General features: G+C 60.9%; 1 protein-coding gene across 5 annotated transcripts in view; it reads left to right on the forward strand.

Annotated features, from left to right (window-relative positions):
- Positions 1-25,855, forward strand: part of GPR161 (G protein-coupled receptor 161) — a 44,115-nt gene extending 18,260 nt beyond the window's left edge. For 4 of the 5 annotated variants that reach the window (XM_013049308.2, XM_045087781.1, XM_045087782.1 and 1 more), the window contains 5 exons: positions 7,771-8,190; positions 14,902-15,626; positions 20,975-21,079; positions 23,078-23,197; positions 24,936-25,855. In XM_013049308.2, coding sequence (XP_012904762.1) covers positions 7,817-8,190; positions 14,902-15,626; positions 20,975-21,079; positions 23,078-23,197; positions 24,936-25,201 — 1,590 coding nt within the window. In that variant the 5' untranslated portion in view covers positions 7,771-7,816 and the 3' untranslated portion in view covers positions 25,202-25,855. The remainder of the gene's footprint in view (positions 1-7,770; positions 8,191-14,901; positions 15,627-20,974; positions 21,080-23,077; positions 23,198-24,935) is intronic. The other variant, XM_045087783.1, reaches the window with a different exon arrangement.

Raw genomic sequence — 25,855 nt, forward strand, 5'->3', positions numbered from 1 at the left:
GGACAGAGAAGCACACGGCATGGCCGGCGGGGCAGAGGCCGTGAAGGGGTTGGTGGGTGAGGAGTCGAAATTGGAGGTGAGGCCACAGCGTGCTGAGTCTTCTGTGGTGAACGGATGGACTGATGGTGGCCTCGTGGCCATCAGACCTAGTTTTCTCAAACTAGGCACTTAACCTTTCTGAGCCTCAGTTTCCCCGTTTTCCTTACTTAACAAACACTTACGTGGTTCCAAACACTATTCTAAGCCCCGTACAAATATTAGCCTCTTGACATCTCCCACCAACTCTAGGGGACGGTCCCCTGCTGTCCCCATTTTACAGAAGGGGAAGCTCATGCCCAGAGAGTTTAGGGGTTGCGTCACGGTCACAGAGCCAGTGAGTAGTGGAGCCGGGACTTGACCCCAGACTCTCTGGTTCTAGACTTCATGCTCTTAACCAGAGGTTAGGCTGCCTCTCTGAGATGGGGAAGAGCCTGATTTTGACCAAATCCTGCTTCAGAAGTTGCCCAGATGATCTCATGAGATGATGCTTGTCGGGACATGTCGTATGTTCACGGTGTTTTGCAAATACTGTTTATTAATAGTTAAAAATAATTAAGTAACACTCTGGAAATGGATGAGAGTCTCAGGGGTCTCAGGAGAAGGGGATGGGTCAAGGGCCAAGCCTTGGGAAGTCTCCGTGCTGAGGTGCGGGCGCTTGGTTTGGGACGACATGAGGCACTCAGTGTTGACCCTTGTGGGCGTGGTCACAGTCTGTGGAGAGCCTCCAGCCTTCTCGTCGCCGCTGAAGGCTGCTGTGAAGGGCGGTGAGGTACGCAAGTGGATAACGTCTGTGCAGAGGGGCCCAAGGCCAGGTCTTGCACTTCAGGAACTCACTCGGGTCACATCAGGAACTCACTTAGGGCCATTTGTGGTTCTGACCACCATGTTTTTTTCTTCTGCGGAGCATTTTCCCAAGCAGACCAGAGCTCAGACCTGCTCTGTGTGTGCAGTGAGAGGCTTGGAGCTAGGACATTCCTAGGTTTGTGGTGGCCTTGAGGGGACAAGAACAAAGGGGCTCTGGGCCGGCAGAGCGCCTGCTGCACCTGCCACCTTTGGGACAACGGTCACCTGAGTGCCAGGAAGGATGGCAGGTATATGGGAAGGCACCCGGGGATCTCACGATCGCTCCCCAGCTCTCACCTGGTCTGTCGCGGGAGGGGCTGGGCTGACCATCGATCTCGCGGACCTTAGTGCAAAGCAAGGTAGTTACCAGAACCTTCTCCCCAGCTCCACCCCCGCCCCTAGCAGCGACTGACGGGTGTGACGTCTGCAGGTGCTGAGGTGACGAGCCCCTGTGAGAAGGGTCAGAGCCGTGCTGCCGGGACCTCGCCTGGCTCCTCGGAAGTTCAGAGCCACATCCCGGCCTGCAGGGCTGTTTCTTGGTGCGTCTTCCGCGCCTGCCTGGTATCTGGTGGGCGTGAAACCCGCCGGCAGCGATGCTGGGGCCCAGCCTCCGGGCCGCTCGGGCTCCTCGGGAAGACAGGCGCAGACCACAGTGAGCCGCTCCCTTGCCGGGAGGTTTGAGGACGTTGGAGGAGACTCTCCTGCCCCGAGAAACTGGTTTTCTGAGAAAACTTTAGGACAGGACAGGCGTGTCCTGTCACATCCCGTGGCCCCGCGTCAGAGCCGCCAGGAGAACCGCCGCCTCTGACCCGCACGGCCTCTGGTGCCCACCGAGCCGGGCCTGCTGTCCGCGGGCTCTCAGGGGCCCCTTGGTGGCCTCACTTCTGTGGGCCATGGAGGGGTCGGGGGCCTCCTTGCCTTCCTAGGGGCCTGTGGACTGGGACGCGGATCTCCTGGTCCCAGACATCCCCGCGCGGGCCAGGGGCGAAGTGCTTCTGGCTGCAGCCGTGCGGGCTCCGTGAGCGCAGCGGGAGGGCGTGCGGTTTCCGGAAGGCCGGGGAAGGCCGGGGAAGGCCGGGCCTGCGTCGTCCCGGTCCCCGGTGCTAATGTCCAAAACAGTGGGGTCTTGGCCTTTCGTGGGCAGACCATGGCGTGTCTGAGTATGAGCTGGGGTTCTCGGAGCTGCGAGGGCAGAAGTCAGCCTGCTTCACCTCCGTGAAGAGGCGTTGCGGCGGCTCCGGGACCCAGGAGGGCGGGTGGGTCGGTCGCGGACTCTCACCAGCGTCTGAGGGGGTTCGCGGCCCTCTCAGCCCCTCGCCTTCCCTCTCTCGCCGTGGCTCCTGCAGCTTCGCCGTGAGCGCCCTCCCGGAGTGCCCAGGACACCTGCTTGGCCACCCCCCCGGCCCGTGTCCTGTGGCCGCCGACCCGCGGTGGGTACGCTGCCCTTGATGACAGTCAGAGTTCTAGGTAGAAATATGAGGGGGGCGCCTGGGCGGCTCGGTCGTGGGGCGTCTGCCTTCGGCTCAGGTCATGATCTCAGGGTCCGGGGATCAAGTTCGGCGTCAGAATCCTTGCTCAGTGTGAGTCTGCTTCCCCTCTGCCTGCCGCTCCCCCTGCCTGTGCTCCCTCCCTCTCTGACAAATAAAGAGATAAAAAAGAAAAAGAAATAGGAGGTGACACCATACTATCCAAGTCTGCACAATTAAACGAGAGGTAATCTAGCCTTACTTTGCAGTAATTCTGTGTTTGCAGGTCAAGGTTCTTCTAGAATTACTTCTCGGAAATTACTCTAAAACACAGTAGATACGTGTCTCAATATTCCATACTGTTGCCTTGTTTTTTAACCCACAACGATACTGATCACGTAGTTGAGTGTCGTGATACGGCCCTGGATGATTTCAGACTGTTCACTGTCTCCGGGAACGGCCGCAGGGTGAGGCAGCAGCGAGAGACCTACGTCCCGGCTTCACCGAGCCGCGGCCGGGACGAGGAGGGAGCATTTGGTGACCTGTCAGGAGTAACTTCTGAGACGTTTATTAAAACCTCAGTCCTGGGACGCCTGGGGGGCTCAGTCACTTAACGTCCGACTCTCGTTTTCTGCTCGGGTCATGATCTCAGGGTCGTGAGATCGAGCCCCGCAGCGGGCTCCCCACTCAGCAAGGAGTCTGCTGGAGATTCTTTTTCTCCCTCTTCCTCTGCCCCCCATTCCCCTGCACATACTCTCTCTCTCAAGCACATAAATAAATAAAAATGTTTAAAAAGCCCCTTAGCCAGGAGATACTCATGTTGTGTCAGAGTTGCAGCCCGAGGCAGGACCCAGTGAGTGTGGGAGTTCTGAACCCCATTCGTGTCTGGCGGCAGACCTGGCCCGCAGGTGATGATGTGAGTCACCCGTGGATTTGCCGCCGTTGCAGCGGGCCCCGGCTTGTCAGGCCCTGCGGAATCCGGCCGCCTGCCAGGACATGTCCGCTGGCGGGGGCGCTCCAGGCCTCTCTCTTGTTCTTTAAGGGCTCACCCCTGAGAGATCGACTGCGGCTTGTGCCACCTACTGCAGGCCTCCTGGCGGAGCCCAGGATTCTGGATTTCCCTGGTGGGCGGCTGTTTGGCTCCCACACCCCGTCTGCTTCCTGGGAAAGGTTGGACCAGAGGACCTCGGGCTCATCCGGCAGTCCTGGGTTCTTCTGTACTTCATCTCCCAGGCCAGCTATGGGGCTGCTGGACAGTAACACGCACCAGTAGTGCTTTCTTAATTTCTTTCCGTCTTTTGTTTGTTGTTTGTTTTGTTTTTAAATATTTTTAAGATTATTTATTTATTTGAGAGAGAGAATGAGAGAGAGCACAAGCAGAGAGGAGAGAGAAGCTGACTCCCCACTGAGCAGGGGGCCTGATGCAGGATGCGATCCCAAGACCCTGGGATCATGACCTGAACTGAAGGCAGAGGCTGAACCAGCTGAGCCAACCACGCATCCCAGACTTTCTCTGATTTACTCTTAGAACTCAATATGCCCTTTCATTCTGAGGACTCTTGTGTTTCTTTAACTCTAGAGAAGTTCAGCCCCTGTTTAAGAACTGTGTCCACCTCGGTGTGGACAGTGTAGGTGCGACCTAATGCAGGTTAGATGCTTTTGACTCAAGTAATAGAAACTTAACTGACAATAGATCTGAAAGTTATTTTAAGGGGCACCTGGGTGGCTCAGTGGGTTAAGTAAGCCTCTGTCTTCGGCTCAGGTCATGGTCTCAGGGTCCTAGGATCGAGCCCCGCATCGGGCTCTCTGCTCAGCAGGGAGCCTGCTTCCTCCTCTATCTCTGCCTGCCTCTCTGCCTACTTGTGATCTCTCTCTCTCTGTCAAATAAAAATAAAAAATAAATAAATATTGCCATGCTGACCACACCGGCTCAGCATCTCCAAGGATCCCAAGATGGCTGCCACAGCTCTGTGCTTTCTTCGCCCTTAAGGACTTCAGGAAAAGATTTTTCTTCCTTGCGTCTTTGTGAGATCAGAGCAGCCTTCCCCAGATATCCCTGTTCCCACCCCCACCAACCCCAGACTTCTCCTCGACCATTTTGCCAGGATTGGAAGAAAAGGGAACACGAGGGTTACTTTAGACCACCCAGCATCCAGCTCTCAGAACTGGATGGGCTCTGCCATCTCCGGGTCCCTGGGAGGAGGATACCACCACCAACACTAAGTCAGAGGCCTGCCCATAGGAGAAAAACGAGAATGGTGGCTGGGTAGGAGCCCGGTAGTAGGTGTCTGCTACCCACGTGTCTAATCCCTTGCTGCTGTCCCGTCGAACTTATGTTGGATCTTCTTATCCTATCCTTCCTGAATCTTGGCTCTTTGTATTTTCAGTTTCTTAATCTTTTTAACTGCATTTTAAGTAATTTTCTCAGAGCTATCTTTCAGTTCATCATCTTTCTCTTTAGCTAAATCTGCTGCTCAGCATAACCACTGAGTTTTTAATGTTGACAACTAAAATTTTAATTTCTAGAATTTCTATTTGATTGTTTTTTGCAATTGCTTACCATTTTTTCACGATGTCTGCTCTTTCGTTATGGTTCTTACCCCTTTTCTTTTTAAAGCTTTTAATAGCATTTTTATTTTAAAGTTTCATTCATTTTTTCCTATTAGTGTAAGTTCTTGGAACGTCAGTTCTGCTTTTTGTTTTGTTGACTCTGCCTCCACATGAATGCCGTGCGCTCGCTTTCACCGAGTGTTGGAAATTCACCACAGAGCCATTTTGTGTTCACTTTCGTCCCTGTTACCTTTACACGGATTCATCAGTTTGGATCTCTGCCGCTTGCACAGTGCATGGGTTTGGTGCCCGCATCAGCGCGGCACAGGACTCAGTGTTTGATTTCTCATGAGGGGAAGCATTTCGTCCTCCACCCAGAACCTCAGGTCAATGACTGTGTTTTTGCTGCTTCCCTTTGCCCGTAGGAGGAGCTTTTCTAATCCCTTTTCCACGGAGGGGACAGCCCTTCTAGAACCCACTGTTTATGCAGGATTTCTGTTCCGGTTCTCTGCCCATGGAGTTCAAAGTCACCCTCCCACATAAAAGGCCTCGGCCCTAGTGAACTAGGTCTCATGTTCTTCTGGCCACAGGTGTGGGATTATAACTCTGGCTTTGAATTTTCTGTTTCTGGTACCTATGGATTTCTCTTTCTTGGCTTTTCTTTTTCTTTGTTATCCTTTTTAAAACCTTGGGTCATGTTGGGGTTTGGGGAGGGAGAAAAGGAATAAATGAAACAAGATGGGAGGGGAGGGAGACGAACCGTGCGAGACTTTTTTTTTTAAGATTTTATTTATTATAAATTGGACAGACAGAGATCACAAGTAGGCAGAGAGGCAGGCAGAGAGAGAGGAGGAAGCAGGTTCCCCGCTGAGCAGAGAGCTGATGCGGGGCTCGATCCCAGGACCCTGGGATCATGACCTGAGCCGAAGGCAGCGGCTTAACCCACTGAGCCACCTAGGCGCCCCTAAGAGGTTTTTTATTTTTTTGTTTTTAAGGAGTTTATTTATTTACTTGAGAGAAAGAGAGAGGGAGAGAGCAGGTACAGGGAGAGAGGGAAGCAGCTCCCCACTTGGCAGGGAGCCCGATGCGGGACTCGATCCCAGGACCCTGAGATCATGACCTGAGCTGAAGGTAGACGCCTAACCGACCGGGCATCCCAATAGTTTACTTATAAGAATTAACAAAACCCAAAGTTCAGAACTCACAGAAAAGGGACAAAACCCAGAAATAACCTTGCAAACTCAGATATAGAAGCCAAACCTATAAAGAATGTTCATTGCGCAGGGCGGGGGTAGCTAACATACTGTGTAACTGAATGAAAACAGAATATTTCAGCAGCCTGGAAATATGGGCCAAAATGCACAAAATAAAATTTAGTAGAAATAACGTGTTGTATTTAGGCTTAAAAACATTAATACCATAAGTTCTAGACTGGGGTCACCTGGCTTCACAGAAACTCACGTGTGTGTAAGTTTTGGGTTTTAGTTGAGCACAGCCAGAGAAGCCCAGTAGGATGATGCCGTTGCTAAAAGGAAATGCGTTCTGAGAGCGAGTGTAGCAGGAGATTGTCCTGGTGATGGGGAAAACTGCCCCCTGTGCTCGACACCCAGCAGCTCACAACCAGAACGGCACATTCAGTTCTGGGGACCACAAAGCAAGAGGGTCATCGTTGTCTGCGAACAGGTCCAAACAGCAGTGTCTGAATTAGTGAAGGGTCTGGAGGTGGCATCCTCCAGGAGGGAGCTTACAACTGGAGAAGGGGAGGCAAGTCATCGGTGAGGCATTTAAAGGCTCGAGGGGAGGACTGTCCGAAGCTGCTCACCCTCCGGCCCCGGCAGCCGGCTCCCTCGGAAGGGAAGCCTTCTGAACTGCCCTCGGGACTGCTGGAAGGGGACGGCGGCCTCTCAGCCACCAGCTCCCCGGTCAAAGGCGTCAGGTCAAGGGCGGGGGTCAGCGGAGGCTTTGCTGTGTGTGGCTGCTCAGGCTTCCAACAACGGGCCAGTGGCAGGAAAGCGCTCCTACTCTCTGGAGTCTCCTGTTGGTCGGGAACAAGAGCAGGTAGAGGAAGTGTCTGTGGGATTTTTGGCTGATGAACGTAGACGAAGTGTTTGGAGAAACATCCTGTAGGACGAGTGCTAAGATGTCAACCTTCAAGTGTAGCCAGATCCTGAGCCAGTGTCCCAAGAGCAGGACAGCATGTCGCGGAGAGCGGCCTGCACGTACCTGCTCAGGTCCCTGCCAGCCTTCCCCGCGGCTCACCGGGACAGGGATGAGGCCTCAGTACGGACGGCGCTTGCCGGAGCCCCGCTCGGCCACCTCCGAGAGCCCCTACGACAAGTGCACTGTCTGACCTTCCTGGGCGCACAGACCGGTGGGGGTGGGGTGCCGTGCAGGTTCTGGTCCGGCACTCAGGGGTCTGCTTGAACTTGGCCGTCTCTGTGGCTTCCGGTGCTGCTGCTGTGCTGGTTCGGGGACCTCCTGAATTGCGGGGGCTCCAAAGCACCACAGCCCACCTGCTGCTCCTTGTTCAAAATGCAGGCTGCTCGGCCTGGGCTGTGAGTCTGGGACCAGCATCTCAGGGCGGGGCCCCAGAATCACGCCCCCCCCCACCCAGCACATCAAAGGTTTCGAACCTCTGGCCTCGGGGGCACACGAGCAGGTTGGGTTAGACTGGAGGAGCCCTTCCTTCCAGGAGACGCAGGCAGCGACACACGAGGGTGGCTGTAGGGAACAGGCCACTGCGGTGGCGCTGGGGCGGGGACGGCTGGCGGAGGGTCGGTGGCGGGAGATCTGGGGCTCCGGCGGCACGTGCGTCCCGTTGGACGGGGTCTGACGCGTGTCTCCCCGTGCGCCCTTCTTCCTCTTTCTCCAGCCGCCCGGCATGTTCTGCCCACCGCTCGCCGCCGAGGTGCCTGACCATGAGCCTCAACTCCTCCCTCGGCCACAGGAAGGAGCTGGGTAACGGCGCGCACGGGGACGGAGGCGCGGGGGGCGGCGCCATTGCCGACTTCGTCACCATCGTCATCATCGCCGTTTTCGTCTGCCTGGGCAACCTGCTCGTGGTGGTCACCTTGTACAAGAAGTCCTACCTGCTCACCCTCAGCAACAAGTTCGTCTTCAGCCTGACCCTGTCCAACTTCCTGCTGTCCGTGCTGGTGCTGCCCTTCGTGGCCACCAGCTCCGTCCGCAGGGAATGGGTCTTCGGTGTGGTCTGGTGCAACTTCTCGGCCCTCCTGTACCTGCTCATCAGCTCGGCCAGCATGCTGACCCTCGGGGTCATCGCCGTGGACCGGTAAGCTGGCCCCAGGGAACTGAAGGAGTAAGGACGGATTGTGTGGCGGCGGGGGGACCCCGGGAGGTCGTCTGGTCCTGTGCCTTCCGCTCCGTCTCAGCTCCTTGGGAGGACGTCCGGGGCTTCTGCGGGGACACGAGCAGGCTCTGCCTCCTCCAGCCCTTCCTTCACTCTGGGCACCTCTGATTTCATTGCATTTAGGTTTATTTATTTATTTTTTTACAAGAGACTCCAATGCTTAAAAAACAAAGTTCTTGAAACCTCTGACGCCTGCTTTACAGATGAGAGAAAGAAGCTGGGAAAGGCAGTGTGTCAGGCTTTCCCAGGGGCGACCTGCTGTCCGGCAGGTCGGGCGGGCCCCCGCACTCCTCGTGCTTCTGAGGATTTTGCTGGTGGTCATTGCATTTGTCACTGGCAGGTGTTTGACTCTGAGGGAGGTGCAGAGTCTGGGGGAGGAGGCCAGCCGGAGGCCGGGAAAACACGGAGTCGGAGTCCTCGTCACGAGGGGACACGGCTCTGGGCTGCCCCGGGACCATCCGTCGTCAGCTGGTGAGGGCTAGCTGGATGGCGCCCAGAGCCCAGACCTCCACCAGGCCCAAGGCCAGACCCTGCCGCTCTGTGGCTGTGGAGTGCAGGCTGAAGGGAGTGAGTGGTCAGAACTCGTCAGCTGGCCTCTCTAATTACCTTTTTTTCCCCGATGAAAATGACACAGAAAATGTAAAGACTAGAATAAATATCCGTAACCCCAGCCCTCAGACGCAATCGTTTGGTTTTAGTGTATTTGCCTCTAGTAAGTTTTGGTTGTGTACAGCTTGTTTCTTTCTTTCTTTTTTTAAAGATTTTATTTATTTATTTGACAGAGGTCACAAGCAGGCAGAGAGGCAGGCAGAGAGAGAGGGGGAAGCAGGGTCCCTGCTGAGCAGAGAGCCCGATGTGGGGCTCGATCCCAGGACCCTGAGATCAGGACCTGAGCTGAAGGCAGAGGCTTAACCCACTGAGCCACCCAGGCGCCCCCAGCTTGTTTCTTTAAATGGGCTTCTCGACTCGTGTGGTTTTCGCTTTTCTAGTTAAGAAGCGATCACGAAAAAAAAAAAAAAAGAAGAAGCGATCACGAGCTCTGCCTCCCGCCTGCAAACGCCACACGCCCTTTGAGAACATGGTTTTGGCGGGTGCACGGCAGCGTGTCCTCGGCCGTTCGAGATGTATTCTTACCGTCCCTTCCTGGCTTCTGCTCCTTGGCAGTTCGGAGGAGCATGTGGGGGTGGTGGCTTTGGTTGGAATAAACACACTTTTAAGATTCTTGCGTCAAAGGCAGGTTTTCAGAAGCTCGAACAGAGTTTTACTGCCGTCGCCGCTGTCAGCCGCCCATCGAGGCTGATCACGTCACATGAAAGAGAACACTGCACCCTGTTGGCTGTGGGGAGGTGTGGGATCTCCCTGTTCTGATTTCTCTTTTTTTTAAAAATCGTGTCCCTTTGAGTGTCCCTTCCTGGGCCCCAGGTCCTGTGGGGCAGAGTGAGGGCCCACGGCTAGAGCAGAGCAGGGGATTCGTTTTTAAGTACCTCTCAGGGGGTCCTCTCTATGTGGACGCTTGGGAGATCGTGCTGCGTGGGAAGGCCGCCTGCTGACTTGAACGTCGGGTTCCTTGAACGTCGGGTTCCTTGAACGTCGGGTTCCCGGTGAGCTCAGCAGGGCATCCGGTCCCGCTGTCAGAGTGCAGCACCGCGGAGAGAGCTGACCTCATCCAGCTGCTTCTCTCCCACTGGGGTGCGGCCGTCCAGCCGGGGAAGGCTCTGGGCGGAGTCCTCAGGCTGGCAGACCTCGTCCACCGGGAGTTCACAGGGTGGGGGCGGCGGGCAGGCAGGCGGGTGTGGTGGTGAACACGAAACACCACGGCACGGCCCAGCTGCTGTCCCACTTTGGGGGGCAGGCTGGGTAAGCCCCCGGGGAAGGGGACCCTTGGGCTCATCAGTCCAACAGCGAGTAGGACCAGAGGCACGTAAGTGGTGGGTAGGACCCGCCCGCAAAGGCACGGCCTCCGCTTCTTCTGTGACAGTTTTTCAGGGACGCAGGCCTGGCCCAGCGGCGGCGGCTGGGGAGACACGGCCGGATGAGAGGAACAGACACGCCAGGGAGCCCACGCAGGGGCAGGGACGTAGGGTGGGACCCTGTGTGGACCGCGGAGTAGGCAGGACGTCACTGTGCGGGAGGGACCGCCGGGCCGCAGAGCCGAGAGAAGGGACACGGGGCCAGGTGTGCTTGGGGAGCAGGGGAGGCATGTGGGTCCGTCGCTGCTGGGGACCAGGGGCGTGGCTGAAGACGGGCTGACACCCGCGACTCACGGCAGCGCACGTGTCTCCCTGGAGCTCCGATCCCCGCGCCCCAGACCCCTAGCCCGGCGCCGGTGGCCCCTGGTGACCCAGCCGGAGTGGAGAAGGGACCGTGGCCTCCCTGCGGTGACAGGCAGGTCTCCGGTCTCTGCCCTGCAAGCCGAGGTGGAGCCGGCGGACCCCTGTGACGAGTGTGGGGGCGGCGTGAAACTTGGGGTCTTCAGGTGGCTTCCGGGCACACACGCTTGTTTTTCTTGTTATTGGTCATTCACGTGGCTTCAAGATGCAGATTGACTGGACCAGGTACCTTGATCCTGTCCGTTTAAATGACAAACGGCACTCCTGCCTGCTCAGTTTCAGTAAGTTAATTTTACTCAATCTCGGTGATTTTGGAGGTCACATATTTGCCCTGGTCTGTTGGAACCTGAAGATGCAACTCTGTGTGTGTGAGAGAGAAACAGAGACGGGGAGGGGCTGGAGGGCGTGGAGGGCGAGAGAAGACGAGTGAGACCCGGCAGAGGAGGGGCAGAGAGAACCGGGCGAGGAGGAGACTTGGGCGCCTTTCGGAGAAAGCGGAAGAGGCGGGATCCTAGGTGCTGGTCGTGACCCCAACCGGAGGGGCTGCTGGCCAGTCCCCTGCCAGGCGCCACACTGTGCTTTTAATGAACTCTCATCCCGGCCGGTGAGCAGCAGCTCGACCGACCCCCATCCTGCAGAGGGGCCGAGTGGGGCTCTGTGAACCCGCCCAAGCCCACGCTGCCGGTAGGTAGCTCGTCCGGTGTGAGGAGGGGAAGGCCGGGCTCCCACTCAGCCCCACGGACCTCGAAGCGAGAGCCCGGCAGGTCCGGCGGGTGGTTCAGGGGCTCCAGGTTTCCAGCCTGGTGGTGCTGCCATCTGGGGCCGGGTCACCCTCGCTGCGGGCCGTCCTGGGCGCCGCCGGGCGTCCAGCAGTGCTGCGTGACGGCAGCTCAGTTACACGCCACACGGCGGGGGCCTCTGGTGGGACCGGGGCTCGAGCGTGGGCTCCTGCGTAAAAATGAGTTGCTGGAGAGAAGACTGAGCTCCGGCAGCCAGTTGGGCGCCCAGAAGGCCAAGGAAACCCTCCGCTTCGGCCTCTGATGGCCTGCGGGGAGCGGGCGGTCGCTTTTCTGTGCTTTCCTTCAGCCTGCAGCTAGGCCTAAATGAGGCTAAGTGGAAAGAAATGAAGTCTCAAATCTATGAAGTCCTAACCCTTTCTTTCTTTTCTTGGTGGGCAGATGTGGAGTGAATGTTCTGCATCAACTGAAAACAGCCCCTAAAACGAGGGTGGTGCTTGGAGGGTCTGGATATAAATGGCTGCGCTCTGCTCTGTGAGGGGCCCCTCTGACTCTGGGAGACGGGCCCCCGACCCCAGCACCCTGAGGGGATGCAGGGCCCAGCTGGGGCCGCACTCTCACGGTCACGTCCCACCGGAACTGCTCGTGGCCAGAACTGTGGTCCGTGGTGGACCCAGAGCCGTGGGGAGCATGAGAAGTCCGGCCGTAAAGCAACAGTAACGAGCTGTGTTAAGAACAGCCACAGGCTCTGTTCCGGAGAACGGCTTATTAATTGTCATCATTTTTACAACCGCCAGGCCGGAGTCAGTCCAAGGAGCCACACGGTTAACGTTCCCCAGGCCTGGGTTCCACACCCAGGCTCGTGCCGCGGGGTCTTGAGGTCAGAGGGCCTGCAGAGTCTTAATGAGGCAGAGAAAAGTAGAGATCTGGGGCGCCTGGCCGGCTCGGCACGTAGCATCCAACTCTTGGTTTCCGCTCAGGTTGTGATCTCATGGGTCGTGGGAACACTCTGCCCAGAATCGGGTCCCGCGCTCGGCAGGTTTCCCTCCTCTGCCCCTCCCCCTGCTTACATACCCTCCCCCTCTCTCAGTAAGTAAATCTCACAAAAAAGAAAGAGAAGTTGAAATCTCTGCCTTGGGTTTTTTTTTTTTTTTAAGATATTATTTATTTGACAGAGCTCACAAGTAGGCAGAGAGGCAGGCAGAGAGAGAGGAGGAAGCAGGCTCCCGGCTGAGCAGAGAGGCCGATGCGGGACTCTATGCCAGGACCCTGAGATCATGACCAGAGCCGAAGGCAGAGGCTTAACCCACTGAGCCTCCCAGGTGCCCCTCCACCTGGCCCGAGCGTACGTGCTCCATGTCGTGCACTGGGATGGTGCTGCACGGGGCAGGGTCTCGGTCGTCACCTGGCACAGGGTAGGAGACCCCCCAGAGTTGCCTGGTTCATCTCCTGGGACTCAGGAGGGACCAGTGTCCCCTTCCGGTCATGGCATTCGAGAGCAGCACACAGCTCTGGGCTCTCGTTTTCAGGAAGGAAGGGGAAAGGTTGGTGGATGGGGGAAGCCAGGCGCTGGCCCCTCTGCCGTGTGAGGAGCAGGCACGCTCCGGGCCTTTCCCTCTGTCCTGCCCGCTGAGTCCTCAGAGCAGACCTGTGGCAGGGCTCCTGCGGTTCCCGTGTTTGAGAACAGAAACCCTGAGAGGCTGACTCAGCCCCCCGAGGTCACACAGCTCGTAGACGGCAGAGCCCCGAACAGACAGGCAGTCACCGCCCACGCCCAGGCGTTCCAGCTCCGAAGGCGCCCTCCTTCCTTGGGCCGCATGGACGTTGCAAGGTGCAGACTCAGGGATGAGCTTGCGACGGCTTCAGCCCAGGCCATGCGCCGTGGAGCCGTAATCCATGCTGGGCCCGAGCGATGTGCCTCAGGCCCACAGTCAGGACGGCGGTCTGCCCACGCCCCGTCTCAGCCCGAGCTTGCGCCCGACGGCAGCCGTCCCAGGCTCTCCTCGGGTGGGACGGTGGTTCACACGGGTGCAGTGCCCACCCCCCTGGAGAGGCTTGGCGGCGGGCTGTTCAGACCGTGGCCCTGTCCCTGAGCTGCTGGTGCTCAGGGGTGACTCAGGACGGTGCCCGTGGGGAGGCCGCCTCACGGGAGGGTGTGACGCTCATGAGCACAGGGTTTCCTCACATCTTGCCTGTACCAGGCGGCGTCTGCACGGACACCTCTTCTTTCGCACATGCTGCCCTCGTGGGGCAACCCTGTTAGTCATTAAACAGCATTTCCTTTGGATAAAATGTCTGGGTGGGAAGGGGACTCGCTTGCTTCCGACCCCGTGGTCTACATACTTTCATCCTTGCCGGTTCAAGGCTCAGGCCTGCACGGTTTCGCACGCCCTGGCCCCTGGCCGCTGACCTCCAGCTCTGCCTCTGCTCTGCCTCTGTCTGACGGTGCTTGGGCAGCTTCCCCACGGGCGTGCACTGGCCTCTCCACACTCACCCCTGCCCCCAGCTGCCTCTCCTCACTTCCTCCTGGCCAGGGCCTCTGATCTGTGAAGACCCGGGTCTGGGGGCCACCTCCGGCAGGAGCTGGCTCTGACCCATGAAACAGGTGCCCTGCCCAGCCTGCCCCCTCCACACAGGGCTGAGGGACCAGCAGCCAGCCCCGCCAGGTGGCCTCCCGCTGGCCTGTGCCATGGGACTTGTTTCTTTCCCTTGTCTTGGGCAGGCTGCGGGTTCTTTCTCTGCTGCAGTGTCCTCATCTGTACGGCGAGGATAGTGACAATCTCGCCGCTCCAGGCAGCTGGTGTGCGGCTGGTGTGCGGCTGGTGTGCGGCTCTCAGCATCCCAGGTGCTCCCGCTGCTCTTGCTGTCCGTCTCCCTCCGCCTCTCCTCACTGCCTCTCGGTGACGTCACAGTGCTCCGCACAGCCAGCCCTCAGCGAATGGTCGTCGGATGAATCAACTCCACAGTCCTTTGATATTATTGGTTTTATTTTTTTAAGATTTTATTCGTTTATTTGTCAGAGAGGGAGAGAGACAGCACAAGCAGGGGGAGCGGCAGGCAGAGAGAGAGGAGGAAGCAGACTCTGCTGAGCAGGGAGCCCGATGCGGGGCTCGATCCCAGGACCCTGAGGACCCTGAGATCATGACTTGATCTGAAGGCAGACACTTAAATGACTGAGCCACACAGGCACCCACACTACTCTGCTGTTTAATGACCCTCTGAAAACTGGTCTCAGGGGATTCATGCCTGAAACGTGGTGATCCGGCCGGGTCCCGCAGAACTCCCACAGCTCCTGCTCTGACCGGGCTCTGGGAACAGGACTGCCTGAGCTCTGGGTTCATCCTGGCACCCAGCTCTTGAAGGAAGAAGGTTCGCACAAAGCTGTGTAACCTGGCCCCATCTGTGACATGTCAGGGACAGGATGAGGGAAGGAGCTGTTTTGGGAGCCTTCGCCGTGGCTGGATCGCGCCAGACATTCCTGCAGGCTCCCCACGTTGGAGGGCACGGGGGCCCGTTCTGGGATCCTTTCCCCTCTGACTCCTCTCTTGTCTCCCTTCATCCTCCAGCTACTACGCTGTCCTGTACCCCATGGCGTACCCCATGAAGATCACGGGGAACCGGGCTGTGATGGCTCTGGTCTACATCTGGCTTCACTCCCTCGTCGGCTGCCTGCCACCTCTGTTTGGCTGGTCGTCCATGGAGTTCGACGAGTTCAAGTGGATGTGTGTGGCCGCGTGGCACCGGGAGCCTGGCTACACGGCCTTCTGGCAGATCTGGTGCGCCCTGTTCCCCTTTCTGGTCATGCTGGTGTGCTACGGCTTCATCTTCCGGGTGGCCAGGGTCAAGGCGCGCAAGGTGCACTGTGGCACGGTGGTCCTGGCGGGGGAGGACGCCCAGCGGGACGGGAGGAAGAACTCCAGCACCTCCACCTCGTCGTCCGGCAGTAGGAGGACCGCCTTGCAGGGCGTGGTCTACTCAGCCAACCAGTGCAAAGCCCTCCTCACCATCCTGGTGGTCCTCGGGGCCTTCTCCGTCACCTGGGGCCCGTACATGCTTGTCATCACCTCCGAGGCCCTCTGGGGGAAGAACTCCGTCTCCCCGGCCCTGGAGACCTGGGCCACGTGGCTGTCCTTCACCAGCGCCGTCTGCCACCCCCTGATCTACGGGCTCTGGAACAAGACGGTCCGCAAGGAGCTGCTAGGCATGTGCTTTGGGGATCGGTACTACCGGGAGCCGTTCGTGCAGCGGCAGAGGACGTCCCGGCTCTTCAGCATCTCCAACAGGATCACAGGTGACGCGGGAACGTGCCGGGACCAGGAGGGCCCCTGTGGGTGAGCTCGAGGCCTCCAAGCCCAGGTGTCCTCCTGGGCAGGAACGTTGCGGAGCGTCCTGCGTCTTTCCTGGGTCCCTTCCGCAAGCTCCGCAGCTCAAGGCAGGGGACACTAGGGCTCAGATATATTTCTGTCAGGCCGGCCCCGGCTCGCTGGCCGCCTTTCTACAGACACCCGACAGTGGGGCCGGCCGCCCGCGCTCCTGGCCCGTGCTTCCCTCCCGCGTTCCCAGCGTCCCGTAAAGCTCTTCCTGCTCACGGGCACTCCCGCCGGCCTCGGCCGCCCAGCCCGAGCGCACCCCTCCTGGGCCACGTGCCCCCTGTCCCCCGCTGAAATGTCACCATCCCCCGCGTGTGAAGCGGCGCCTCCCTCTGGTGACTGACGTGGGAGCAGTTTCTGGAGACAGGCCTTCGGCCTGTGGGGAGACCCAGAGCAATGACTCTAGAGAGATCGTTTTTTTTTTTAACCCTTCTTTATTTTGGACTAATTGCAGACTTGGAGAGGCGCCGGGAAGTGGGCACGGAGCGTCGCACCCACCCTGCCTCTCCCAGTGTTCACGACCGGCCGAGCCAGGGCAGTGGCCGAAACTGAGACACTCGTCTCGGGGCAGCGCGTTAACTAGACGTCGGCTCGGGCTCCACCGCCGTCCCGAGCCCGCCCTCGTCTGTGCCAGGACCCCATTCCCACTCCTGTCCTGGCTCTCTTTGTCTGGTGCAGGCCTTGAGGGGTCTTCGTGCTTCCCTCGGCTTCCGTGACGCCCCGCGGGGCAGCGGTCGGGGATTTCGCGGACGGGCCTGCGCGTCGTTTCGCCGGCGCGTTCTCGGGGTCGGCACGAGGTCGTGTGCCCGGGCGGGACGGCCGCGGGGTGCCGCGCTCCCGTCGAGGTCACGGTAGGTTTCACAGGCGAGATAAAGGACAGCGGCTGAGGTGGGCACAGGCAAGATTCATTAAAGGCGCCCTCGGGCGAGGTGCCGTGACCCGAGAGGAGTCGGGGCAGGCGGTCGAGTGGGTCTTTCATCTGGGTTAAGACCGGGCGTAGGTTCACAGCCGTGTAAGGCACCGTATTCAGGAGGGGAGGTGGGGGGAGCCCCGATGTGCCGGTTTCTTGCACAGGTATCAGGTTGCGTGTGGAGACGTGACCTGGGCACACGTCCTTACGGCGGGAGAGTCAGGGCTGAGGAAAGGCCGGGGGGCCTGGAAGACGGGGGCCCGGCAGTCATGTCTGTTGTTTCTCCTGCATTCCCGGAGCCGCCGACCCAACCGTCACGTCAGGGGCACCTATGTCTTACTAGTCCGGGATGCCTTGATGCTCCCTGTCTAGGCTCGGGGTGCGGTCGCAGACCACCGCAGACGGGCTCCCAGCACGGGCACGGACGGCTCTCGGTGAGGTCAGGGTGCCGCTGGCTGCGCTCCGCTGAGCTCTTCCTAGCTGTCCCCCTGCTGCGGCTCACGGGGTGGGGGGGGGGACAGGACAGAGCAAGCCGTGTGGTTTGACCCTCATGACCTCGTCAGCTCCTCGTTCCCTTCCAGAGACCCTGCTTCCAGATGCCGTCCCGCTGGGGGTTAGGGCCTACGAATTCTGGGGAGACACACTCAGCCCATACGGAGGTATCTGGTGGGTCCCCCCCGTAAAGTCACTGTTGTTTCCTTTGTAATTAAGACGCTGAGGCTGTGCGAGTATCCTCTCTCCCTCAGCCTTCACCCGGGAGTTTAGCCTTGTTCTGCCTCCAGCAGTCAGTACTGTGTTGTTAGAGAGATGGTTTTGGGTCGTGTTTGAGGGAGATTTTCACCTGGAGGGGCTGCTGGGAGAGGCTCTGAAGGCACGTAGGGCGGCTGGGAACAGCTAGTTCAGATCCCAGTGTGGAGAAGTCCCACGACTTCCCGTCTTCCCGCTCAGGAGGGTGGAAAGAAACCGCTCATAACCATCCTGACTGTCCGGTGCTGGTGCAGGAGGAGAGCTTTCCCGCGAGGCAGCGACAGACCAGCATCGCCGACTCACGTCGTGGGCTGAGGGAGTGTCGCTTCCGGAGAGAGGAAGGAGGTCGGGGACCATCTGTTCTTTGCTTTTTTCTTAAAGTCGGCTCCGTGTCCAGCGTGGGGCTTGAACTCACAACCCTGAGATCAAAAGAGGGATCTTTTTTTCCCCTAAAGAGATGTTTCCACTGTGTTTATTTTTTTAAAGGTTTTATTTATTCATTTGACAGAGACGCAGCGAGAGAGGGAGCACAAGCAGGGGGAGTGGGAGAGGGAGAAGCAGGCTCCCGCTGAGCAGAGAGCCCGATGCGGGGCTCGATCCCAGGACCCTGAGAGCCTGACCTGAGCCGAAGGCAGACGCTTAACCCACTGAGCCCCCAGGCGCCCCAAGAGAGGGACTGTTTTTTCTTTTTATCAGAGGAGAAGATTCTCTCTGTACCCTAGGATTTTAACCACCGAGATGCCGTCCTCTGCCCCTGGCCGGTCCGTGTTTCCACGTAGGTCTCGTGAGCCAGGACCGCATGCAGGGTCTGGTTTCGTTTCTCTGATTGACTTGCTTTGTAGAATCACTTGGCTTCCAGGCAAAAAGTAGGAGCTGCGTTATGTTCCGTGGAAGCTAGGAACGGGGCAAGAAGAACGGGCCGAGGCCGCAGCGGGGCAGCACAAGGACAGACCTCGGTTTTGGCTGAGGGTTTCCGTGCAAGCTGTGAGGGTGCAGCCCGAGGTCGCGGGGCCAGGAGACGGGGCGGAAAACTCCCGCTGGGTTTGGTTGGTGAGTCCCGAGGCAGCGGCTGGTCGTTCCCCGCAGAGGGAAAACAGTTTTGCCAGATGCTTTTGGGTAGAAAAGTGCAGGGACCGGAGCTCAGAGGGCCTTCCCGGGCCCGGGATCCGCATCCACCGTCATCGGTGAGCCTGGGTTTTCTCGCCGTGTTAGCCCCAGGCCGAAGAGGAGCCAGGAAGGGGTTGGGTTTTCCCTCGTGTCTTCTGTCGGAGCCACCAGAAGACCTGCCTGGGAGGGCTTACTGACTGACTCCCGCGGGGCTCCCCGAGCAGTGTGGATCTCGGGGCCCCTGACCTTGTCAGGCTGTGCCACCTCGTGGTGGGTGGGCCAGCCCCTGTGCTGGACGGGCTTCTAGTGCGGGAAGGGGTGCTGAGCGCTCCCAGGGGGTCCTGCGAGGCCCCGGCTGACCGGCGTCTGCGGGCTGTCAGGGCCCTTCCGGGGAAAGGCCCAACGGTCCTTCCAGCAACTCTCCCACGGCTACCACAGACACCCCCCCCCCCCCCGGCAGGTAGGGCGGGGAGCCCAGGGCCCACCCCAGGCTGGGAGGGGAGCCTGGCCGCCGTGCGAAGGCAGCCGCTACGATCGCCACCTGGTTCTTGGAGCTCCGGGAGCAGGGTTAGAGCCGTCCCCGCCGCCCTCTGGGAGGAGCCGCGGACACACCCAGGAGCCGGGTCCTGCCGCAGGCCCCTGGGGACGGTCTGGGCCAGAGGGACGCAAGGCCACTGCGGAGCCTTGGCTTCTGCACCGTCCTTCCTAGTGCCGCCCGGAGGCCTTCCGGCGACTTCCATGTGCCCGATTCAGCCCAGAGCGCACGGCGGCGCTTCCCGCCTCCTAAAGGCACTAGTGACTCTGGTTCACCGCAGGCTTGACCAGCTCCCCGGGGCCCGTCAACTTGGTGCCTTTTTATTTTCTTTTAATTCCGTAACAGGGCTTGGATTGGGCCCAACCCAGCAGATGTGGTATTGTTCCGTGCGAGAAACCAGGGTCACAGTGCCCGCTGTCGAGTGGTAAATGCTGCATGAACACAGGCCCGGGCAGGGCCGCCTGGCGGCCGTTTCCAGACCTTACTGCCCAGCCACGGCGGTCTAGCTCGGATGACTCGTCCGGCTGCTGGAGACCGGGCCGCGTGCCGGTCTCACCCAGGCTCAGAGACGTGTCCCAAACCACCACGGCCTGGGCCATCCCAGTCGCCGGCGCCTGGCCCCCCACGGGCTCCTCCCCAGGCCGGGCTCCCCGCCACGCGGTCCCATGCTGAGGCCGAAGCCCAGGACGGGGCCGAGCGCATGTGGGGTCTTCTCTGGGCCCCGGCCTCCCCGCCAACACACTCCGACTCCCCGAGTTCACGGAGGGTGACTGGGAGAGAAGCCCGCCCTTCTGGATGCGCCCTCGGCTCGGGGCAGGAAGAAAGCCCGCTGGCGTCCCCTCATGCCCTTCGAAGCGCTGCGGTGCGAGTCGAGAAAACGGGGGGCCCCTTCGGCCCGGGCCGGGCCTTCCTGCTGAGCCGGACGGGCGTGCGCAGGTGTCCGAGCCACGGGCTCCTCGAGCTCCTCGAGCTCCTCATGACCACTGCGGCCTCCACCCCCGGCTCGTGCTCACGCGGTCATCATTCTCGCGACTTTCTCCGGGGACTCGTGGAGACACTTTTTCTTACTTCTTAAGCTCCATCCGCTGTTCGTTCTGAGATCCAGGCTCTTTGTTTCTCTTTGTTCCTTCATCTCGTTCACGCTGACCCTGTGCCCGGGTGTCCGGGGAGCGGCCACGCTCCATGCCGGCGGCGAGGCCCGCGTGTGCTCAGGAGGCCGAGGGGCGGGGGGCGGCCCACGTTAACTGTGGCCTCTTGCTGCGCCCGTGCTTTGTCTGGGGTCGCCTCGGCCGTGGCGGCGTCTCTGAGGCCGGGCCTCCGGGTTCCCCCTCCTGCCAGCAAGGGGGCCGAACAGCGGAGCCGGGCTGGGGAGAGCGTGGGGGGGCCGCCGCCCGTAGAGACTTTCTGTGCAGCCACACCTGCTGCAGACGCCGCTGGGCCTCTGGCTCCGGAGCTCTGGGGGCCCCGGGGTGAGACCCGCCTCCGCCCTGGCCTCCCCAGCCGCCGGGCCCCGCTCCCTGGGTCGGGACCCCGTCCCCACCTCTGGCTTGCGGGCATTCTCTCCCACTTGGCGGTTTGCGCCTCTTCAAAGTTCCTTTCCAGTATTCAGGCGGGATCTCAGGAGGTCACGGCGCGCCCGCATCCCGTTTACTGGGAGGTCACCTCCCAGGACCCTTTGCCCCCCGTTTTCCCTCCCCCTGCCTTGTGGCCATGGGTTCTTGTGAGAGTTTCCTCTTCGGGGGCCCAAGGAATCCTGTCACAGTGCGGACACCACCACCCCACCCCCCGGGGCAGGAACAAGGGGGAAGGGCAGCTGGGGCTTCCGATCCCGCGGAGGTGGAGAGCCCGGTTTGCAAGGGACAGAGAGGACGGGGGGCAGCGGCGAGCCGGCCGGGACAACCGAAGATGGAGGGTCCATGGCCGCCCGAGCGGGGCCGGTCTGTGCTGATGCTGCCGACTTTCCCTTTCAGACCTGGGCCTGTCTCCCCACCTCACAGCGCTCATGGCGGGCGGACAGCCCCTCGGGAACAGCAGCAGCACGGGGGACACTGGCTTCAGCTGCTCCCAGGACTCAGGTAGGCCTCCTGGCTGCCGGGGTTCCTTCCGTGCCTTGGTTTCCCCATAACACGGGGACTTGAGATCCGTTCTCCCCCACACAGGGCTGTTGACAGGCCCCAGGGAGGGGAACGTGTGCAGGGTTCACGTGCGGGGGACCGGGAGCTGTCCCCATCCGTGTCGGACGGCCGGCCGGACCGGCGCGTGTCCCGCTGCTGGCGGTCCGTGTCCGAAGGGCCTTTTCTGAGCTGGGCTCTCTTGGGCAAGAGGCTCCTCTCTTTCTCTGCCCCGGAGCGTCTCCGCTTGTGAGCCGGGAGTGTCCTCCGTCTGTCACAGGGCCTTGTCACCCAGCCCCCCGCCCCCCGGATCCTGCGGCCCGAGCACCTCTGTCCCGCTGCTGCCTGTGATGTCGCCGTTCCTGCCAGCTGCGGGTGCCCCTCGCGGCAGAGGCCTCCGCTCTCCACCCCGGGGCCCGCGAGCTGGGCGGATGGCCCGGGCGGTTGGCGCCGTGTCCGCCGCAGGAGCTCCGGACATCTCATCCTGGCCCTGACCTGCTTCTCCTGGCCGCGGCCTGTACCACGGAACTCTGGGGCCGGCTGAGGGCCAAGACGGAGACCCCGCCTGTCGTCGACGGTGTTCCGGAGGCAGAACGTTCCCTGCGAACGTCTGTTGCCCGTCGTCCGTCACCCGCCAGCTGCTGGGTCGGCCGCTGGCCACAGGCCCCGCTGGTTCTGAGTCCCTCGCGGGAGCTGAAGGAAAGGAAGGTCTCTGGGTCCTTCCCCAGGCTCCTTCCCACTGCCCGCAGCCCGCGGGGGCGCGGGGGCCCGTGAGCCGCGGAAGGACGTTCATTCGCGCAGTAGATGTTCGTCTGGCCAGGCCCTGCGCCAGCTTCTAGAGGTGGAGCATCGAGCTGCCCTTCTGGAGCTTTCTGTGGGCTGGGCAGGACCGTCCGCGTGCTCCTGCCCTGAGGGGAAGACCATGACTTGGCGGGGGAGGGGAGCGCAGGAAGCAGCCGCCCTTTGCGGAGTATCTGGGGAGGAGACTTAGAACAGCTTCTCTGAGCGGGACACCGTGGAGGACGAGGAGGAGGCCAGGCAGGAGGAGGAAGGGGTCGGCCTCAACGCCTGGAGAAGGAGCGCGGCCCGTGGGTCACCCAGAGCCGGCGTGCGGCAGTGTGAGCCTGACCCCTCGCCGGCTGCGCCTCATTAGGAAGGACCGGACGGACGGGGCACCGCTGGGCACCTAGTGCTGTGCCACACGCGTCCCCTCGTCCTCACCAGCTCTGTGAGGGGCCTGGAGGCACCGAGGGATTCGGTCGCCTGCCGCAGACCCCGGGGCCCTGTGGAGCGTGACCCGGCGGGCTGACCGCGGGCTGAGGCCGGCCCGAGAAGCGTCCTTCCCGCAGGCCGCAGGGTGCCGCCTTTGCAGCCTGCCCTGACCCGACGCAGCAGGAGGCGCCCGCGCTGCCCCCTCTTCCTCGTTCCGGAGCGCCGGGGCCGTGAAGGGCAGCAGGCTGGAGGGCCGGATGGCACAGGCTGGTCCCAACATTCGCCCCGTGTCGCGCGGGGCCCCTCGCGGCCCGGACCCCACAGCCCTGCTCTCTCTGTAGGACCCCCTGCCCCTGCCTTAGTTTCTCCACTTTTTTGAGGGGTTTATTTTTCAGTTCTTTTTTGATCTCCAAAGAACTCTACATTTTCAAGTTTTAAATGTTTATTTAGCACAATGTATTTTTCACAATGATGGAAATCCAGACACAAAGCTCCCTGTCACGGGCCCGCCCCCCCAGTCCCAGGCCTGGCTCAGTGCCCCGAGTCACCTGTCTCTCTGGGTAGCACACCGTGCTCCTCACGTCTGCCGCGGTCCCTGAAATGAGGTGCGGCACCCGTGGGTCTTGGGCAGACGGTGCAGGCAGGAGACGCGGCTGTTGGAGGGACTGAACCCGCGGAGAGAGGGTGCAGGGGTGGGGGGGGAGGGGCCCGCTTCGCCAGTCCCGGCGCACAGCCCAGCCTTGGTTCTAGGCACAGACGTGATGCTGCTGGAGGACCGCACGTCCGAGGACAGCGCTCCCTCCCGCTGCACCTGCCCCCCCAAGAGAAGGAGCTCCGTGACCTTTGAGGACGAAGTGGAACAAGTTAAAGGTTGGTCTGCGGCGGCTGCTTCAGGACCGCCTGGGCAGGGGCGAGGATCCGGGCAAGCTCCTCGGCTCAGCCGGGCTCCCGTGCCCAGTGTCCCAGCCTCGCCGCCCTGCCGACTGCCCACCCTGCCTGGCTCCCTGGGCCTCAGGGCCCCCGCGGTCAGAGTGGGCGGCATCCAGGCTTGGGGGGCGGTTTCCGTTGACCTCTAGGTGGACACCCCCACCCCCATCCTGATTCCCATCTCCCTCGGAAGCTGCCACATTGCGTAAAAGCTTCTGAGCCTTCCACAGTTTCTCTTGTGTCTGGGTGAGGCGCGGGCAGGCAGCCGAACTTGTCTGCTCTGAGCCTCTGCTGCCTCTCGGGAAGTGGAAGCAGTGCCCCCCCCCCCCCAGTGTTCCTGCCTCAGCTGAGGGTGCCGCCTTGGCCATGTGCTGCCCCTGGGGTCGATGAGGGCACGTGAGTTCCAGGAGAGGAAGGAGCTCCGCTACAGCGCCCACGTTTGTCACCCGGCTGTCCTGACGCCAGCCTCAGCACCTTGTCGCCCCTAGACACGCTGATCAGTAGAGGGACGGGGGCCACGCAGTGCGCCCACAGACAGAGGGTTCTCTCTGCTCTGAATCCCGGCCCCTGAGCACAGCCACCAGCACGGGCACAGCCACCGGCATCCCGGGGGCGGAAGGGGCGGAGTCAGGGACGTGGATGTGCCCACCGGGACAGGGAAGCAGGGCCCTGTCCGAGCTCTAGGCTGGCCGTGGGTCCCTTCTCTTGTCCCGACTCCAGCCGAGTTGAGAGACAGTCACCGAGGTTAGAGAGACAAAGTGGACGCGAGGACAGAGTCTGGCCTGCAGCCTCGTGGGCTCTGTCACGCGTCACCCCCAGAAATAAAAAGTGAGTGAATCCCTCCCTGGTCCGCCCGGCGCACCAGTCGGCTGCATCGGGCTGGCTCAGTGGGGATGACAGTTGTGAGGGCAGCCTGTCTGCAGCCAGAGTGGGGCACAGGTGGGGGGGTGGAGGAGGAGGCCACGCATCCCTCCCTTCTTCCTTCATCGTGCGTGTGGAGCAGCGCCCAAGGCTGGCTGCGGGTTGCCGGAAACGGACAACGGGGGAGTGTGCCTCACGTGAGGCGGCTGTCACCCCCGCTCCAGGAGGTTGAGGGGTAGGAGAGGAACTGTACCCACCGCCAAATGCCAGGGGAGAGATGGGCGGCCCGGGCAGTAATAAGGCAGTGGGTGTGAGGTTGAGGGTGAGGATTCTCTCCCTCTGTTGGTGTGGGTTGTTCGGGCCCTGATCCTGGATGGAGCCTGTGGACCTTGATGTCACTTCTGGCCGGGAGGGTCTGGCCGGTGTGAGCCCGTGTCGCCAGGAGAGAGGCGGCGTGGATGTTACATGGTTCTGGGGCGCTGATACCAGGGAATCCTGGTGAAGGTGTGGAATTGTGACTGTCATTACTGGGAAGTATTCGTCAGGCCCTTGTGGGCCAGGCAGCTTCACTTCATGGTCACCGTTACGGGACCCTGGGAAGAGTGCCGAGACCTCCCTCTGCCCCGGAGACACAGGTCGGGGAAGCTCCATGCCTCCCCAGGGAGGAAATGGGACGCCAAAGTTTTGAGCCTCGGAAACTGGCTACAAAACCCACGCCCTCGGTTTGCGTCGCCGCCTGCCCCGGCAGTGAAGCATCCGTGGGCCCGTTCCCCGCAGCCAGTGGTCGCAGCCCTCGGTAACCTCTCTGCTTCTCCCTCAGACGCTGCCAGGAGTCCCGTTCTTCGCGTGGGAGCCGCACTGCACCAGTCCCTGGACAGTTACGCGGCCAGCTTGGCCGAAGCCATAGAGGCCGAAGCCAAAGTCAAGCTGTTCGGGGAGGAGGCGTTGCCCAGGGTCCTGGCCACGGCCCGGACTGTCCCCGGGGCCGGCTTCGGGGGCCGCCGGGGCAGCAGGACGCCTGCGGGCCGGCAGCTGCAGCTGCGGAGCATCGAGGAAGGGAACGTCTTAGCCGCAGGAAGGACATGAGGGCCTCAGAGGCGGTCCCACAGGGGGGCGCCTGGGGAAGGACATCTAGGGGCCGCCATCAGGAAAACACTGAGTACAGGGTCTCGTAAGGCTGCACGCCGGCTCCGGGTGGGTTGTGGCGATGGGACCGGAGGCCTTGGAGGCACAGAGGCCAGCAGCAGAGGTGTGGCCATGACTTTTGGGGGGGGTGTAGAAGGGGGACCAGGGACCCTGGCTTGGAAGGAAACCACCACATGGGTTACCGCCTCTTTGGGACCTGGGAGTCGTGTGGGGCACTGTCCCCAAGGTCTCGGGAGGGCAGCCCATTGAGGTGTGTTGTGGAGGACAGCAGGTGTCCCCAACAAAGCAGGAAGGTCCCCTCCGCGCGGCAGATGCAGGCTCTGCCGACCGCCCCGCACAGTACCCGGAGCAGAGCCCCTCCCGTGGGCTACGCACGCCTCCGTCCTGGTGGGGACCTTGCGGTCAGCGGGAGCCTTCCGCTGGCGCTGGGGGGCAGCTCCGGCCGTGGGGCTGTTGGAGGGGCAGGGGCTGTCCTGCCCGCTTCCCTGTTGACTGATGCTTTGCTGTTTAAAAGAAGGGAGCAACCACTGTAAGAGATGAGGAAGGGGCGAGATGTTTCATTTCCAGAATAAAAAACAGTCCATTTGGTTCGGA

Source organism: Mustela putorius, unplaced genomic scaffold (genome assembly GCF_011764305.1).
Source record: "Mustela putorius furo isolate JIRA1106 unplaced genomic scaffold, ASM1176430v1.1 tig00001451_pilon_pilon_pilon, whole genome shotgun sequence".
NCBI classification, from domain to species: Eukaryota; Metazoa; Chordata; class Mammalia; order Carnivora; family Mustelidae; genus Mustela; species Mustela putorius.